This window comes from Arvicanthis niloticus, chromosome 24 (assembly GCF_011762505.2).
Source record: "Arvicanthis niloticus isolate mArvNil1 chromosome 24, mArvNil1.pat.X, whole genome shotgun sequence".
Taxonomy (NCBI): Eukaryota; Metazoa; Chordata; class Mammalia; order Rodentia; family Muridae; genus Arvicanthis; species Arvicanthis niloticus.
In genome coordinates, this window is record NC_133432.1 from 39,333,864 (window position 1) to 39,351,746 (window position 17,883).

The 17,883-nt window shown below is 43.8% G+C and overlaps 1 protein-coding gene across 7 annotated transcripts in view; it reads left to right on the forward strand.

Moving 5' to 3' along the window:
- Window positions 1-17,883, forward strand: part of Stard13 (StAR related lipid transfer domain containing 13) — a 207,676-nt gene that overhangs the window by 171,138 nt on the left and 18,655 nt on the right. For 4 of the 7 annotated variants that reach the window (XM_076923823.1, XM_076923828.1, XM_076923826.1 and 1 more), the window contains exons 5-7: window positions 9,869-11,229; window positions 12,501-12,674; window positions 13,709-13,925. In XM_076923823.1, coding sequence (XP_076779938.1) covers window positions 9,869-11,229; window positions 12,501-12,674; window positions 13,709-13,925 — 1,752 coding nt within the window. Of the gene's footprint in view, window positions 1-8,529; window positions 8,632-9,868; window positions 11,230-12,500; window positions 12,675-13,708; window positions 13,926-17,883 lie in introns of all 7 variants that reach the window. The other 3 variants (XM_076923825.1, XM_076923824.1, XM_076923829.1) reach the window with 2 other exon arrangements.

A 17,883-nucleotide genomic window follows, 5' to 3' on the forward strand; every position in this document is an offset into this window, starting at 1 on the left:
TTCTGACTCCAGGTTCTTTACATCAGTGAGTGGATGAAGAGATTCAGGGAAGGGCTGACAGGTCCAAGCCAAGCATCTTCTGATGGTTCCAGTCATGTCTTTTCTTTCAAGTGCAAGTCAGAGGTGCATCCATTCTCGGGCATGTTCATTTGGTGACGGGAGTAAAGGAGTCAGGGGACAGCATGACCCCTGTTCTTAACCACTCTGCCCCAGTCACAAGAAATTGATTTCTAGGATCCCTGCTTCTCACAGGACATCTTGTGAACGGATTTCTGTTTTGAAATGAAGTGGTAAAGATGAGGGTGTAGGTGAATGACTGAGCACTTGTGTATAATATTCTGGGACCAAGATTCAATCTGCCATACAGATAGAGAAAAGGAGGGGAAGATGAAGAGGAGCATGAAGAAAGAACAAAAGATTTAGCATCCATAATATATCTGAAATCCATGATAGCCCAAAACCTTTTTTGTTTGCTTGTTTTTCTTTTTAAGTTTTTAAAGACAGGGTTTCTTGTAACTAGCCGCAGTGAACTTGCTTCGTACTAAAGGCTGGCTTCAAACTCCTGATTCTCCCGCCTCTACTTCCCAAGAGCTGAGATGACAGATGTGAACCAATACTTATAAAACCCAAATTGTTTGAGTGCCATTATGATAGTCAAAAGTTTTGGATTTCAGACAAGTATGGATATCATAGTTTCTGATTAAGCAGTAAAGCCTATGAGCATATTCCAAAATCAAACAAAACCCAGCTCCCTCATGGGCAACGCTCCTGATCTTAAGCACTGTGGGGAAAGAAACCCCTGTTTTCTTTCCGTTGATGACTATCATTGAAGATCGGAGCTCCGTGCATTATCTCGTTCTTGTCAAACTTTTCTGGGTTCTGCGGAAGGAAATTAAACCTGCCATGTGCTCAAAGCTTCTGGGTGAGTCATGCAGAAGGCTTTTGACCTCAGGAGTGTCTTTAGGAGCAGCTGGCTTCAAAACCAAAGCTCCACCTCCCTGTGCTCTGCTTCCAGTCTCACTGAATGGGTTCTCTCCAGGACATTCAGAATTAATTCACTAAGAACATTTTTTTTTTAATGTAGCATCTCCATCTGTAATTAGCCAAATCTGGGATTATTTTGAAGCCAGATCTGGTGTCCTTTATTCTGACTTGCACAGGGCAATAATTACACCTACTGCATCTTAACTCACCCTGGGGTAACCTAACCCTTCAAAATCAATCCTCCCCCAACCCCCAGATCTCTGCTCTGAAGTAGCACCTCTCAAGGAGTCTAAGTCATTTTGGCTTGGACTTCATCTTAAAAGCAATTTGGAGTTGGAGCTGGGAAACAAAGATTCCAGCTGAGGGGATAGGAGAGTGAAAAACAATATCCAGAGAAATGGTCAAACGTGAGCGAATTATGCAGGCCACAAACAAATTTAAAATATGGGAACAGACCTCCCAACAGCTGTCTGGCTAAATAGACCCCTTGAGAAGTGCCCTTACTATTTGAAGCATGCAGGTCAGATGTTGTTTTGGTTGTAACACATGGTTCTTATTAAACCAAATGCAGCCGTTCCTGGGAGTCTAAGACAAGGTGGCTGTTCTGTGCAGATCTCTCACAAAAGAGATCGTCAAAAACTAATGATACAGGATGTTCCCCACAATGTATAGTGATGGGCTTTTTGCCCTGTCACCTACCCTATTTGCAGACCCCTCAGGCAAGATATTCGTGAACCACATTCTCAAGGCTCTCTCTGCAACCTACAAATTAGTCACCTTGGTATTCTGACCTGCTCAGGATATTTTTTAATGTCAGCTGCAGTCACACACACTCTTTCCCTCCCCTCTTAGTGGGAGCCTCTCGAACACGTGCACGTGAATAGAATACTGCTTTTCACATTGCAAGTTGAAGACTCACAGACAATTTTCAAATAAAAACATGTGGTGCCCCCTCACTTGCAGTCTCTGTCCTGGGCAGCGTCTGTGGCTGGTTCCAGCCATACAGCACATTCCTATCATGAGCTCTGGGATCCGGCCCTGACATAGGCTGCAGGTTGGTCCTTTATTTTATTACCAAACAAAAACAGTTTTTTGAATAGGGACCAAGTCTAGGCCAAATGATAGGAAAGAGAATCAGAGACTTGAATTTTTCAGTGTGGTCCACACATGCCTCACTCATCCAAGGCTGCAGGACTCCCTGGAAGGCAGCTGGACCTGTGGAATGGCTCTGGGGACTTTCTGGGCAACCTGGGTGATGAGTAAATAATCACCTAGGCATAGGGCTTTTCTGCCAACCCAACCAACTCTTCCCCTTTCAAAAATTGTTGGAATTGTCCTGGACCCAAACGTTTGTCAGTACCTTGGCCTAAGCCATACAGGCACTGAACTGTTTTTACATCAGGAATGTATCTTGCCATTTTAATACCAAGTTCTACAGTTTATTGTGCCTGTCTTGGGAAATTTTGTTTAATTTTGAAGATCCAATGAGCTGAGTCAGGGAACAAAAAGGAAGTCCACAGAGAAGTGAACGTGGTGAAGCCTGGTCCGTTTGGCTTGTTGTCTGTTCTGCTTACATCCGTGTGCTTATCATCTGCCCTCAAGTGGAGGGCTCTCGACCCTCATTTGTACCTCAGCTACAGACTCACCAAAACCCTACCGAGAGGCATTTCTAAAGGCTAGAAATGGGATGGGGAGGCTCTCTAGCAATTGGACTGGTTCATCAGCCTGCCAATATGCCAAGTAGAGCATTCCCAGGAGGCTGACTCACTGACCTGGGTAACGTTCATGGATGTTGCAACTTTAGCTTCTAGATGTCTGCGTAATTGTGGGTTTGCCCCCTGTCACAGCTGCAGATTCATATGGCTCCCCTAACCTGTTTCTCAGTTTCCAGTGGTATCCATCTGGAAGGAATATGTAGTTTAATAAAGAGTGTTCTCATTTAGAAAAAAGCCAACACCGGAGACTCACCCAAACTAAAATCAAGGTGGATCCAAGCTGCCTGTTCTTGGACAAATCTTACTACCGACTGATCCACGCCAGCATCATGATGACATCGAATGGCCCCAGTGGCCGGTGTTTAAAAAGATAGCTCTTTAGAAGGCTCCCATTACAGTTAGCATTTTAATAAGACCAAAAGTGGAAACCTACACAGATACTGTGAGTAAAACCTCAGGGCTAGGACTCTCTCAGCTGGATGCCAAGGGCATTACTGAGTTCCATTCTCACCCCTGGGACATTGACTTCCACACCCTGTATCTCCTGCCAAACACAGTCCCTCCTGGCAGCTGTAGGCGAGTAAGAGGAAATGAACACAGTAGCCGTCACCTGAGTGGCTGAGGAAATCTTGACAGACTTGACTTACAGAGAGCATATGGATGTCTCAGAATCCTTTATGTTGGGAGGGATCCTACCCAGTCCCCACGATCTCCTTCAGACACACACACACACACACACACACACACACACACACACAATTCCTTCAGTAGGGTGAACTCATTAAATCAAAAAGTCTTCATGTAAAAAATAGCTGGTGAACCTGACACTTCTGCTTTTCTCTCAAGAAGCACAGAATAATATGGCTTCTTTCTCAGTGCAGCAACACCTCTGCTCTGTCCTGGGAAGCTGCTGCTCCAGTTTTTATAAATGAAGTTTTATTAGAACACAGTCACTCCCAGCAGGGTGGAATAGATTCTCCAACAGAAACTATATGGCCTGTGAAAACCCAAACTACATATAAGCTGACCTTTCACAGATAAAAGGTCTAAAACAAAATTTCCCCCAAAAGCCTGTGATGAATTACCTGTGTGTTTTATTTTCTCTGCCAGTCAACACTGATGTCTTTTTATAAATTTGAACACAAATGAATTGTCAAATATGAATTTTAAGAAATAAATAGAAGATACCATAATAAATGTTTGTAGTATTAGCTATGATCAGCACAGAACTTCCTTCTAATAAATAAACAAACAAACAGACAAACAGACTGAGTATAGAGACTCCAGCCTGGGAAACAGGTAAACATGACAAACCTGTACATGTTTTGCTGCAAGTGTGCACACTAAACATGCATTATATCATACCGAAACTTCCTGTTCTTTATCTAGATTAACTAAACAGAAAGTGTCTACTGAGTGGCAGGACCCTAACCTCCATGTTTAACGAACACCTACGTGCACGCTGCAAACAATGCTGAGTATCTACAAGGTTTAACATGACTTAGCTTTACACATGTAATCTAACTAAGCTAGCTGGCCATGGTGTGCAAAAGGAATAACACAGTTCTAAAATATTTCTTGTGCTGTTCTAATACCGGCAGCCATAAAGAAACTGACCTTAGGCTGAGCAGTGCAGAATGAGGCTTTTACATCGTTTCAAAGCTTAGGCTATTCCTTCAAATACCTACCATTCAAAATGAAGTTAGGCAGGGCTGTAACTTCAAAATTCATTCGTCATCATTAGCCATATCCTACAGGTATGAAGCTATAGACTCATGATATCTCTGTGTGAAACAAATGGTGAGGTCCATATGATGCTCTGGAGGTAAACTCTGGATCTGATGTATTCTTCTGGCCTCTGCTAGCACCAGACAAATATGTAATACATATACATATATGCAGATAGAACACCCATACGCATAGAATAAAAATAAATCATTTCTTAAGGTTAGAGTAAGCATATTTTACATCATTCAGTGTCATCTTCTTCACAGGACATCCTTCAGTCCCATAAAAAGCTTGTACATCTTAACCCATGCTTTATACTCTTTACCCAAAATGCGAAAGAAGAAAAATATTTAATTTTTTTCATATTTTTGAATACTTATGCATTCAGCAAGATAGGTTGGGGATGGGCCCAAATCTTCCATGCAATTCATTTACCTTCACTGATTTTATTCAATATTTTCCTTAATTTTCTGCACGAAGCAAAGTTCTCTTTTTGCTAAAGATTTATTTTGTTACTTTTACATTTCCTTTCTCCTTTTCCTCTGTGTATGACCCGTACATAAATGCCATGAAGTCTCTGGGTACTGGGATTTGAACTCTTGTCATTTGAGGTATGAAGCTGAGCCTTTAATCTGAACTGTCTCCATTGTGGTCTGCAATCTTCTATTTGTACCATCATGTCAGCCTTCAAAACTTCACCTTGTAGAGCATTTCAGATTTGGGGTACTGGAGGGTGGTTAGCAGTGTTCACCCTGTGTCTCTGACTGAAAATGAGCTCCGGCTTCACTTCAGAGTTTACATAGCCTCATCACATATAATTGCATTTAGTTCTATTTGTGAACTACTTTATATATGTATTCTGTCATCTTCCATATTTTGATGGAGAAAACTGACTCCCAAATCTCTGTCTTTTGACATGATGCTTAAATCAGGCATGACCTTGGGGCAGGCTTCCAGAGGTCAGGCCTCAGTGGCCCTCAGGGTTTTGATCATGCCTAGGTGCTGCTATCCATTTCAGCTTACTAACCAGACCCCCACAGGAGCATCCAGCAGGGGCCACCTTCACAGTAGCACAGTCACAGCCCTTAACCTGCTGTCTTGTTAAAATTCTGATGTTCTGTGACCATAGTATTTCTGTAGCATGCTAAACCATTGCGTTTAGTTTTACCCTGTCGGCCTTTGGCTCCGGGAACTGGCCATGCTACCAGCCCCCTCCCAGCTTTTCTTGAATCCATGAATAAAAGACACAGACACATAATTGTTCCTTTTCAACTCGCCTTCTTGGCACAATTGCTGGGTGCTACTATCTCCCGCCTGGAAGAGTGTGTCCTTATCAATACTCTTAGCTCCATACCTCCCACCTGCCCTAAACTTCAGTGGCTAGTCCAATCTAGCCCCTGCCAAACATCCCTGAGTACTGGCCTATAGTAGTGGCCACAGGCCCCAGCTCCTCCTGAGATCTCACATGGTTGCCTGGTTCTCTTCTCTCCAAAGCATGGGGAACTCCTTCTCTCCTTTCTTGAATCCCCTTTTCCTCCAGGGGAAGTCTGCCTGGTACCTTCCACCCAGTTATTGGCCCATGTCTTTCTTTACTAACAGATCAAGAACCAATTGGGGAACAGAACCTACAACATCAGAAAAGCCCCCTGCACTAAACCAGTCTACCTGGAGAATAAAGTCCATTTGAGGGGTCTCTTTCTCCATAAACACGTTCAGATCTCCAACCATTTCACATTTCTATATAAACACAGACTGTTTTTTCCAAGTCCAAAAAGAGCAACCAATGAAATCTGATAGTCTCTTAATCAGTCAGTGTACTAAGAATCTTACAGAGGAGTCTGCCATGTACCTGATGCTTCACTTCATCCCAAGAATGTAAAGAAAACTTGCAACTTGTACTCTACAACAACTTGGGGGGGGGTATTGGGGGGTGTTGCAGATTTTGCACGTTCTAGGTCAGGACCACATGGCACATTGTTGAACAAATCTGTGGATTCACATGCAACATTTTTTGAGATGACTTTACTAAAGGAGATGACAGGTTGAATGTTCTTTAACCAAAATGCTGATCAGACCAGCAGTAATTTGTATTGAGATATTTCTTGAACCTTGGTATTTACATAAATATAATGTAGGTGTTTTGTGTGTGTGTGTGTGCGCACGCGCGCGTGTAGTAAATGTATAATATATAATAATGTATTATCTATATCATATGGGGATGACTACAAAATCTGAATGTGAAATTGATATTTCATTAACGTCTTGCGCATGTGACCTCAAAGTGACCGTGTACATTTTTAGTGTGCTTGTTTGTTTATTTGCTTGTTTACTTTCTTACTTGCTTGGGGTTTTTTGGTTTGTTTGCTTGTTGTTTTTTTTTTTTTTTTAAACTACAACTCATTATACAAGATCAAGTGTGGAAGTGTTTACCTAACACACCATGTCAGTGCTCAAAAATGTTTGGATTTTGGAGCATTTTAAAACTGAATTGTTTGGATTAGGGACGGCCAGTCTAGACAAACAAGGAGCAAATGAGGGTGGTATCACAACATGGTGGGTTGTGTGTTGGTATAGCACAGTTGCATCTTCTCTGTTGTGGTGGAAAATCCTGTTTTCACCCTGAGTCACCATCAGTAGTTTGAGAGATGCAGCCTGGGGTTGCCGTGGATTGTTTTCTGCACTGCATGCAAAAGAGCAATAGTTACAGTTTTCATTTTCTGTGGCTTGGCCTTTTTTTTTTTTTTTTGGCTTTGATTTTGTTTGCTTGCTTTGGTTCAAAGAACTTAGTTACTGCAGAATGTCCTTCTACGGTTCCTCTTTCTCAAGGAGTCTGCCATCTTGTCAGATGATTATTGTCCTGCCAGCTAAAGCCCATGTAATAAGCTCTCTGAGCCTCCCTGAAGAGACCAGCTCTCTGGCTCCAGTCTTGAGAGCCTGGCTTGGCATCCTTTCTTAACCTAAATAAAGAGGACTTTATCCAACTTTTATGTGGGTTTCTTGTGTTAGTAATGCGGGGGGGGGGGGGGGGGGGGGGGGGGGGGGGGGCGAGTAGTTGGAACCAATGTTAACTATTACAGTTTCTATTTTTAAACATCTATGTTTTCTTTAGAGGTAGTGGCTAGCTACCAAAAATATTTTGTGAAATTCCAGTAAGTTCAACCTGAGGCGTTATGGTGCCTTACGTAGCAAGAGTTCTCAGATGTTTACTTGTTGTTGTTTTTGTTTTGTTTTATGATTAAAAAAAAACCATGAAAGGAACTAGTACGTATCAGAAAGTCTACTTTGAATTAGCCTAGCTCCATGCTCAGTTTTAATTTTTCAAGTTATTCCTCCAAGACGTCACAAAAATTTGTTTTTAAAAAAATCAAAGCCAACAAAAAAAACAAACAAAAAAAAAATCAAAGCTAAACCTTCCCACTGTGGTGGAAACGTGCAATTCTTGTAAGTTCTCTTCCACTTTATGCCTGAATTCCAATTGCGGCCAACCTAGATAGAGCCTAGATTTGGACAGATTAAGCCTCTGTGAGAAGGGTCCAGTGAGTATTGTGTTTTGTGCATATATATGCAAGTATATGCATATGTGAATATGTATATGCAAATGTACATATGCAAATATATTTGAAAACAATATATTGAGAAGTTGGGGGAGCTAAGGTGGATGCCAGATGAGTAAAAAGCTAAACAATAGAATAAACATTGAAAAGAACAAACCCCTCTGCTAAATGAACAACCCTATTAAATTCCCTGAGGAAAACCTATGAGTCAGACCTATTTTTAGCCTGACTTCCTAGGTAATGGAAAGTTACTTCACAGGGGGTTAGGGACACTTGTGGTACCCTGTCATTCAGAGCCTGGGCTTATAACCAGATGCCAAGGGAAGATAAGTTCAATTAATGATAAAATGAACAACAAAAATTAAACAATTCTTACGGGTGTGGTATTCGGGAGGATCTAACTCAAGCAAGATGAATAAACACAAGTCCTGTTCCTAACAGTGGAGAGTGCTAAGCCAAGAAAATGGGTCATACTGTGAGAAGCTGGTTAGATAAGGAACATTCTAGAGATCAGGATCCTAGCCAGATTTTTCCTGTAATACATCCAGAGAGAAGTGCTGAGGGCCCATACTAAGAAAATCAGAGCGAAGACACAAACCTGGAAATTGATTTGTAAAACAGTTCCATGTTGGGTCTTCATGATGATCAAGGTAAGGAGGGGTAGAAGCCTCTACTTCAGTTCATTTGGGAAAGTAAATAATTTCTGGGCCCAAGGGATATACAAAAAAACAAAAACCCAAAAAACAAAAACCAAGCAGGAAGGACGACACTGCTAGCCTCAGGGAATGCAGAGGTCTGTGTGTCACAGGCTGCAGATTCCATAGAAAAAAACAGGTAGATCAGTGTGTGACATGCAGAATGCAAGACTTTGTAACCCCAGCAGCTGGAAGGTGTGTGCGGCCAGGGTTATTCTGACTCAGGCTCAGTAAACACAAGGAACTGGGTTGCCAGAGCAGCTCTGGTGTACTCTACTCAAGGGTGATCTCTAGGTTGGTGCAGACCATACTGCTTTCAGAGGTCAGCCTGTGATTTCGCCGTCAGCATATACAGAGTATATATATGACAAGAATCGAGAGTGTTAGAGACTAAGGTAAGGAGTGTTAATGTTGAGGTGTAATGAGGCCAAGGTACAGAGAAAGAGAGTTGTAAATGGTGGTCGTTCTTGAACTCAGCAGAGAGTCATTTGGGAGGAAAAAGTGTCCCGTATCGACATGGACACATTGCTTTGGAAAGGATACTATCTCCACTGTCCAATCAGATGGTGTTTAATGACCTTTGTAAACAGTCAGAGAAAACGCCTTAGAAAAAGAAAGGATTGAGAAAAATTATATATACATTAATTAAATATTAAAATATATATTGTATATAAATGCATTAGAAACAATTGAGGAAAAATTTATATGCATATATTTAATGAAATATTAAAATATATATTATATATAAATACCTTAGAAACAATGGATTGGGAAAAATTGTATATGTATATATTTAATGAAATATTAAAATATATATTATATATAAATGCCTTAAAAACAAAGGATTGGGGAAAATTCATATAATATATATTTAATTAAATATTAATATATATAATGCCTTAAAAACAAAGAAGGAATTGAAAAATTATATATAATATGTACCATATATTCATGATTCTCTCCAATATAGTATATATTATATAATATATATTTACACACATACTCACATATATATTCATATATATTTCATTCATATATATAAATGAACGTTTGGTAAATGAGAAGAACAGGGGAGGGAAAAGTGGTAGAGACTCACACTTGCCAGTGTGACTGGGAAGACAGGGAACAAAATGGCACCACCATGTAGCCATGATCTATGGACATCAGCGTTCATTTTCCTTATGTTTTGCAGGGTGACGACTCAGATGAGGAAGATCTGTGCATCAGCAACAAATGGACTTTCCAGAGAACCAGCCGCAGGTGGTCCCGTGTGGATGACCTGCATCCGCTGTTCCCAGGGGCAGACAGAAACGGGTCCCCAGGAGGCCCTAGGATGAGAAACACAGCCAGCAGTGAGAGTGTGCTCACAGATCTGAGCGAGCCAGAGGTCTGCTCCATCCACAGTGAAAGCAGCGGGGGCAGCGACAGCCGCAGCCAATCAGGGCATCCTTCTGCCGACAGCACGCCTACGCTGGAGGGCACCCTGGTCAGCAGCAGCCTCCCACAGTCTCCCCCAGACAGTCTCAACCAGTCTTTTCACCCCAAGAATGAGAAACCCACCAGGACCAGGGCCAAGTCCTTTCTGAAACGCATGGATACCCTGAGAGTGAAGGGCGCACTCGGGAGGCATAAGGGGCCAGGGCGGACAGGTGGCCTGGTCATCAGTAGGCCTGTGCTGCAGCAGGAGCCAGAGTCCTTTAAGACCATGCAGTGTGTCCAGATACCCAACGGAGGTCTGCAGACCTCACCTCCAGCTTCCTGCAGGAAAGGCCTCCCATGTTCCAGTAAGTCCAGTGGTGAGAACAGCCCCCTGGAGAACAGCAGCCAAGTGAGCACTCCATGCATGAAGGAACGCAAGTGCCACCACGAGACCAACAAGCGTGGCGGCATGTACCTGGAGGACCTGGATGTGCTGGCAGGGACAGCATTACCAGATACAGGGGACCAAAACCATGTGCATGGGTTTCACTCCCAAGAGAACTTGGTGGTCCATATTCCCAAGGATCACAAACCAGGAACGTTCCCCAAGGCGCTTTCTATAGAAAGCCTCTCACCCACAGACAACAGCAATGGGGTTAACTGGAGGACCGGGAGTATCTCCCTGGGTAGGCAACAGGGCCCTGGCATGAGGGAACCCAGACTCATGTCTTCCTGCCACAGGGCCAGCCGGGTCAGTATCTATGACAATGTCCCCAGCTCGCATCTGTATGCTAGTACAGGAGATCTGCTGGACCTGGAGAAAGATGGCCTCCTTCCGCAGCTGGATGACATCCTACAGCACGTCAGTGGCATACAAGAGGTAGTGGATGATTGGTCAAAAAACATCTTACCTGAACTGCAAAGCCATGACGCATTGGCAGGGAATCCTGGTCTGTCTCCATTCCCGACTCCTAATCAGGTCACTTTAGATTTTGAAAGCAACTCTGTCTCAGAAGGTCGGACAACACCTAGTGATGTGGAAAGGGACAGGACTTCTCTGAATGAATCGGAGGCCACTGGTGTCAGAGAAAGAAGGGATTCTGGTGTGGGGGCCTCTCTGACCAGGCCAAACAGGTGGGTCAAGAGCTGTTATGAAGTTAAGCTGCTTCTGTTTTATAGTGGCTGTAGGCTGCATTTTATTTATTTTGTTATTTGTATGCATATGAATGTTTGCCTGCATGTATGTATATACACCATGTGTCTGCAGTACCCTCAGAGGTCAGAAGAGTGTCTCAGATCCCCTAGAAATGGAGTCACAGATGGTTGTGAGCTGCTCTGTGGATGCTGAGAACCAAACCCTGGCCCTATGCAAGAGCAACCGGTGCTTTTAGCCACTGAGCCACTTCTCCACAGTCTTTGCTTACTTATTCCCCTAACAAAGACAGACAGACTGCTTATGCAATCACCTGGGGCTATGCTAAGTAATGCCTATGGCTAGGAATTATTTCAACACAGTTTTTATAGACAGAAAAGACTGAATCTGTCAGTCCACATTCATTTCTGTGCTTAGTCTTTGTTTCAAACCTATCTTGTTGAAGACAAATCTAAGTGAGTAGGTGGGGGCATCACAGACAGCTGTGGCCCAGGCCCTGTGCACAAGTTTTATTTTTTATTCTATGAGATCTAAGGCATGTTTATGCTTTGTATCTATCTGGTCTTTGCTTTTAAGTTACAGCTCCCTAGAAAATGAACTGAGGAGATCTAACTCGCGGAGTCAGTAGCACTGTGTGTGCCACTGGGGTTCTTCTGAGGCAGTGTTGTATTTAGGATATATCAGTGTGTCATCTGTTCCTGTCACCTTCAGACGCCATCTCAGCCACAAAGGACAGGGAGGAGACAGGCACAGAAACTGGGCAATACTGTAACACCTCAATGTTTCGATCTCTCTCTCTCTCTCTCTCTCTCCTCCTTCTCCCCCTCCCTCCCTCTCCCTCTTCTCTCCTCTCTTTCTCTCATTGTCTCCCCTCCCTCTCCCTCTCCTCTTACCCCCTCTCTCCATGTCCCCTCTGCTTTATGTCTCTGTCTCTTTGGCTCACTATGTGGTCCATCTCTCTGTCCCTGTCTCTATCTATCTATCTATCTATCTATCTATCTATCTATCTATCTATCATCTATCTATCTGACTGATATCTCTTATTTAAATCCCAAGAAGAAACAGTCAGTGTGCCCCATTCTAGGTTTATTCAACTTGCTAAGTCCGCAGCTCTGTCCTTTTTATTTTCCTTTTGCGCTGTGATTTTTCTTGGCTCAGAAACTCGTAAAGTAGCCATTTGTACCTAAAGGCTAGCCTGAGCTTCCCAGTTACCATCCGCTAGGTGACTGGTAGCTCTGACCATCTGTTTCAGACGACTAAGGTGGAGCAGCTTCCAGCTCTCACACCAGCCCCAGCCGTCTCCAGCCACCCCACACATCAGCAGCCAGACAGCCGGCCAGCTGAACCTGCTCCAGCGCTTCTCACTGCTTCGTCTCACGGCCATCATGGAGAAATACTCCATGTCCAACAAGCACGGCTGGACCTGGTATGTAGCACGTCTGCAGGGGATCACGTGTTCAGAGCTAAGGGTACAATTGCAAAAGACTGCCAGTGTTTATATTTTGGTGTCTAGAGAACAGAACACTGTCTGCGCTACCCTCTCCTGGAAACTAGGGAGCGTCTGCTTGTCTTCTGCCCTCTGGGCAGCCGGGCTGGGCCTGATGAAGAACACAGGAAACATTGCTTTATTTGTAGCTCTCTGTTCATTTCTAGGGGAGGGAGTCAGGTTCTGCGAAAGGACCAAGGCCAGTAACGGGTGATAAATTGTGAACAGAGGAATCAGAAATAAACCTGCCATAAAATATTGCTGGCAGTTTGTAAAGAAACATCTGTCACTTGTACCTTGTGGCCTGGCACAGAACTTCCAGTACTGACTCACCAATTCTTCAAGTACATCTGTGCTTTCGTTGGCGAGTAAAAATGAGACAAGGCGGTATATCTTTGGAATTAGGGTTCCGATAAAATCAACATCATATGCAGACTTATTGCGGATAGATGGGTGTGTGATTTGATAAACATGAAACGTTATATCATATAATGTGTATAGAAGAATCCATGTCGTGTTTGTAAAAAAGGTTTTCAAAGGTTGTAAGTTGTATGGTCAAATCACTATATGCCTGTAAAAATGTAGATCTGGCTCTAGAAAACTAAAGACATAGCCAAGAAAATCCGGCTCAACACCCCCACACACCGACATCAACCAAATTTGTTCTTCCTCTTGCAAATCTTGCATAGATTTTGTCGTTCCCTCCCCACAATTGGAGAGTTTTAAGTGTTCGCTACACAAGAGCTGTTTTAGTCATAATTAAATTGAAAAATTGCCCACCACCCCCGACTTGAAAACAGAGCCACAGAGACAATTTTCTAGCGTGAATCATGGCACTTAATAGAAATGACACGTAGGCCAGGGCCACATATAGAGTGTCATAGGCTGTGAGTGACCTAGAAAAGGTTGAATTCTGCCTTTGCCTCTGAAGTGTTCCAACAGGAGCTTGGCCTCCCTCTCGCTTGCTTCCACAGCCTGTCTGCACAGAACACCCCGGGGGCCTTGCATGACCTGGTTTCTGTGAATTCCAGGTCCGTTCCAAAGTTCATGAAGAGGATCAAAGCCCCTGACTACCGAGACAAGGCTGTCTTCGGTGTTCCTCTCATAGTCCACGTCCAGAGAACAGGACAGCCCCTGCCTCAGAGCATTCAACAAGCACTGAGGTATCTACGTAGCAACTGTCTGGATCAGGTAGAGTGGTAAATCCCAAACACGGGCTTGGGGTGAGGGGTTGGCAGAGTGACCTGGGCCTATCCAGCACAAGGCCTAGCTAACCAAGAGGAATCTTTAAGGCCAAGGTTTAATATGGCCCGGATACGTCCCCGTCTACCTTTTGATGATGTTCCTCTTTACCTAGTTTGCCAAAGGGAATTGATGTTGATACCTTGTATCTATAATGTCTAACTTACACTTTCTTGAAATTGGGAAGTAAGCAGTGGGCGGCTCTGCATTTTAAGTTACTATTCCAATGCTACTGTTCACTCCACAGCATTCTTCTTATCACTGTTACATTGTTTCTGGGGGAAAAAAATGAATTTAGTTCTATTTCTCCCCTTACTAATTTCTCAAAGCAGCACAATGAGCAAATAGACTCATTCCCATTTTTTTTTTTTCAATTAAAATGTAAAAGGTATATCAGCTGAACCAAATAGCCTCTTGCCTAGGAGTTGATGGAGAAGTCCATGGGAAGGAAATACTCAGATCATTTTCTGTCTCCAGGATGGTTTGAGAGCCTTTATAATGGTAGGCTCCGACCAAGCACAGAATGAGATCCAGCCCATAATTTACAAAACTCTTCCATATTACCAACCATTCCTTTCTCCCACACTCTGCCCCTAAATGAAGACCACACTCACACTCCACAGACTGCTCCCGGCACAGCCATGTTTCCAGCCTCTGCAGCGGCCTTTGTTCAGCACAGTAGCTAGCCAGGCAGGGTAACCCACAGGCCTCTCAGTTGTGTTTGTTGGTTTGTCCTTGTCTGGGGCTCAGTGGGCGGGAACAGGCTCAGCTCCCGTGGAACTCAAAGATCTTGGCTTCTGACACTTGCAGAGATATCAAAACACAGCAGGTACTTAAAATCACAGTGACCTCTTGATGAACCGAATGCCATTTGCAAGTGTCTCTGGTTGAACCTGGCTGGTGACCTCCTTTGGCCTTTATTATCTAGAAAATATGCAGATGCACATTTTTTTTATATATTTTCATGTCATAGTCCAGGGCTACTGTTTCGGATATTCGGTTAGATGGCTGGTTTTGTTTTCTACATAAAACATCTGGCATTTATTGTAGCGTCTTGGTAGGGTAAGCTGATTAATTTGGTTGCCGATATGTAATTATTTTCAGTTGCATTTGAACCATGTAATCAGAGTTAGCCTCTTATAGGTGTCTTACTAAAAAAACCCTAGGATCTTTTTTCAGATGGCAAAAGTATTACAGCCATGCCCTATGATATAACTTTATGGCCCCAATCCCACTGGGTCGGTTTGCGGGTACAGATCCAAGATTCCGTTTTGTGGAGAGGAGGTAGCTTTGGATGCAAATATGCTTTTCAGGCCTCTCAATTTCTCTAAAGTTGTACAGCAGACCCACCCCCTTCATGGTTCTCTCAGAGTTCTTAACTCTGTCCTTTCCTGAGATCTAAAGGACAGTATGTACCAAAGGCATAGCCAGAAAAGCCACTCACAGAACAAGTGGTGTGGGCTCAGGAGGACCTGAAGAAAAAGCAACCCATCCACAACCAGGTCACCAATAGTAACCGTGAAGACTTGTTTCAGACAAGTGTACTGAATCCTGTTCTCCTTGCCTTGCTTTCTCTCATGGATACCCAAGGGAGGCAGTGTCAACACCATGGTACCTGTGGTGAGGCCAGCATCTCCTAAATCTAACTTCACTTTTCACTGTTAGAAGGGCTTTCCCCACTTTGCTCTTAAGTGTGATGTTGCCCCTCTACAGCCCTAATTGATAAATCTACTGTCATGACTCTGTTGATGATATTGGCCACTGTGTTATGCAAAACCCTTCCGTGAGAATGAGAGGAAGAACCCTACCAACACCACCACCACCGCCCCTGGCTTCGGTACTTGGGTACTTGAGAACGTGTTTCTTTTGGCCCACTAGCCTGTGTTTTATATTGCAGACTCCAAGTTTATCTAACTGGGTGTGTTTTCCTCCCTGTACTGCCTGCTTGAAAGCTCAGAGCCAGATACATATTCTGTTATAGAAAATGTGGGTGCCTCTTCGGGGTACAAATTCCTCAATTGCATCCCTCTTCCCGGCCTGTTAATCCTTTTATTTATTTATTTATTTATTTATTTTTCATTTGTTGTAATTTCCCTTTCTAGTCTCTTTCACTGAACCTTTTATAGATCCTTATAAGACATGCTCTTTCTTGAACTAGTTTGGATATAAATAGATGAATTGCAATGCCCCCGGATAGATACCACCAGCCCATGGATTCATGTGTCTGTACTTGAATCACTCTTGTGATTGGCCTCATCTTCCTTCTGCAGTCAAACTGTAGAGATAAAGTCCTAGGAAGAGAGTGGACATACTGATCTCTTCAGCCCTATTACACTGGTTTCTTCCCCGTATCAGTCTCCAAGACTCCCATGGTGGGAAAAATGTGTGCTGAGCTCTGTAGGAAAAGGTCCCTGTCAAGGACATAGATACTGACAAGCAATGTAGCCCAACTGGAAAAGCGGTGCTTCGCTTGGGTCATTAAAGAAAGAAAGAAACAAAAAAAAAAAAAAAAAAAGCAGCTGTGAGCTGTCCTAAGGAACATAACTACTGCCTGTTTATGGCCTTCCCTTTGCATGTCACATATAGGGGAGCACATACACAGTGCCTCCATGTGGCAAAGAGGTGACAGAAGAGCAGGCAACAAGAAAACTAGAGAAGCGGGAAGCCAGGAGAAGTGGGCAGAGGGGGAAGACTGCCCTAGAGATCTAGAACAAATGCAAGCTAAAGAAGGGGGAGGCGGGGCTAGGAAGGGGAAGGAGGCGGGGCCAGGAAGGGAAAGGAGGTGGGCCCAGGAAGGGGAAGGGCCACAGAAGTCCTTTCTTTGCCCATAGTATCTTGTTAGAATTGAAAAGATTCACTTCTGCACAAGGCCTTGCACTCAGGACCCAGGATTAAGGGAGACCAGGAAACCCCGTCCCCCTCCTCCAAACATCCTTCTTGTAAGCCACATTCCATGGGAACCATCGTCTTGATGCTCTGGTATTGAGCAGAGTGGGGGTGTTGGTATCAGGTTCTGGGGGGGGGGTTCCTTCTCAAACTCAAACCTCAGCACTCATGAGAAGGCTGTCAAAGCCAGCAGTGCAGAACCCTGAAACACTGCCAACACTTCACTTCCCACCCTTCCCAGCGCAGGGCAGTTTCTGTATGAGGACGTACAGCATATCCATTTTCACCCTCGCAGATGGCTGCAGATGAAGTGAAGAGGTTTAGCCCTCAATTGCCAGCCATCTGTATCCGACATGGTAGCCTGTGAGACCAGCCTTGCTTCGTTGCGTGAGCTTTCACATCTGTCTTAAATCACCTATGCGCCGCAACACAGGTTATCCCCCCCAACCCCCACCCCACCCCCTCCTGATAAATCCGAAGCTCCTGCGGTGAAAGGCTAAACCAATAGTGTGGGCACGCAGAGCACCCACTACTTTATGACTCTTGCCTTCTGAATAAAGCCAACCTTTCTTCATTAGCTGAGGCCCATTTCTAAAGAAGAGGAAATGGAAATCTTGATAAACATCATTAAGCCCTGCAAGGATTAGCATAAACAGGATGCCAAGGAGGAGATTTAATACTATTTAGATGAAATTTGAATTCTAACGCAGCACTCTCCCCCAGCCACTCCTTCTAATGGAGCCGCAAGATTTAAAAGCCTAATAATTCTGGGAAGACACTTCATTTTCAGTGGAAGGGTTCTCTACCCTGCCGCCTGCTCATCACCTGGTCAGCTGACTCCCTGAGACGTGATGAAGGATGATCTGGGACCATCCACATAAACTACTCTTCGATCCCTGGCTTTTAGGTAGCTGGGGAATCCAAAACAAAAGAGAAAAAGGAATGGAAGCAACCTAAAGGGATGCCACTTTGATCATTCAAGGGGGAGCTCACAGGCAAGAGAGGTGCTCCTGCACTGTGT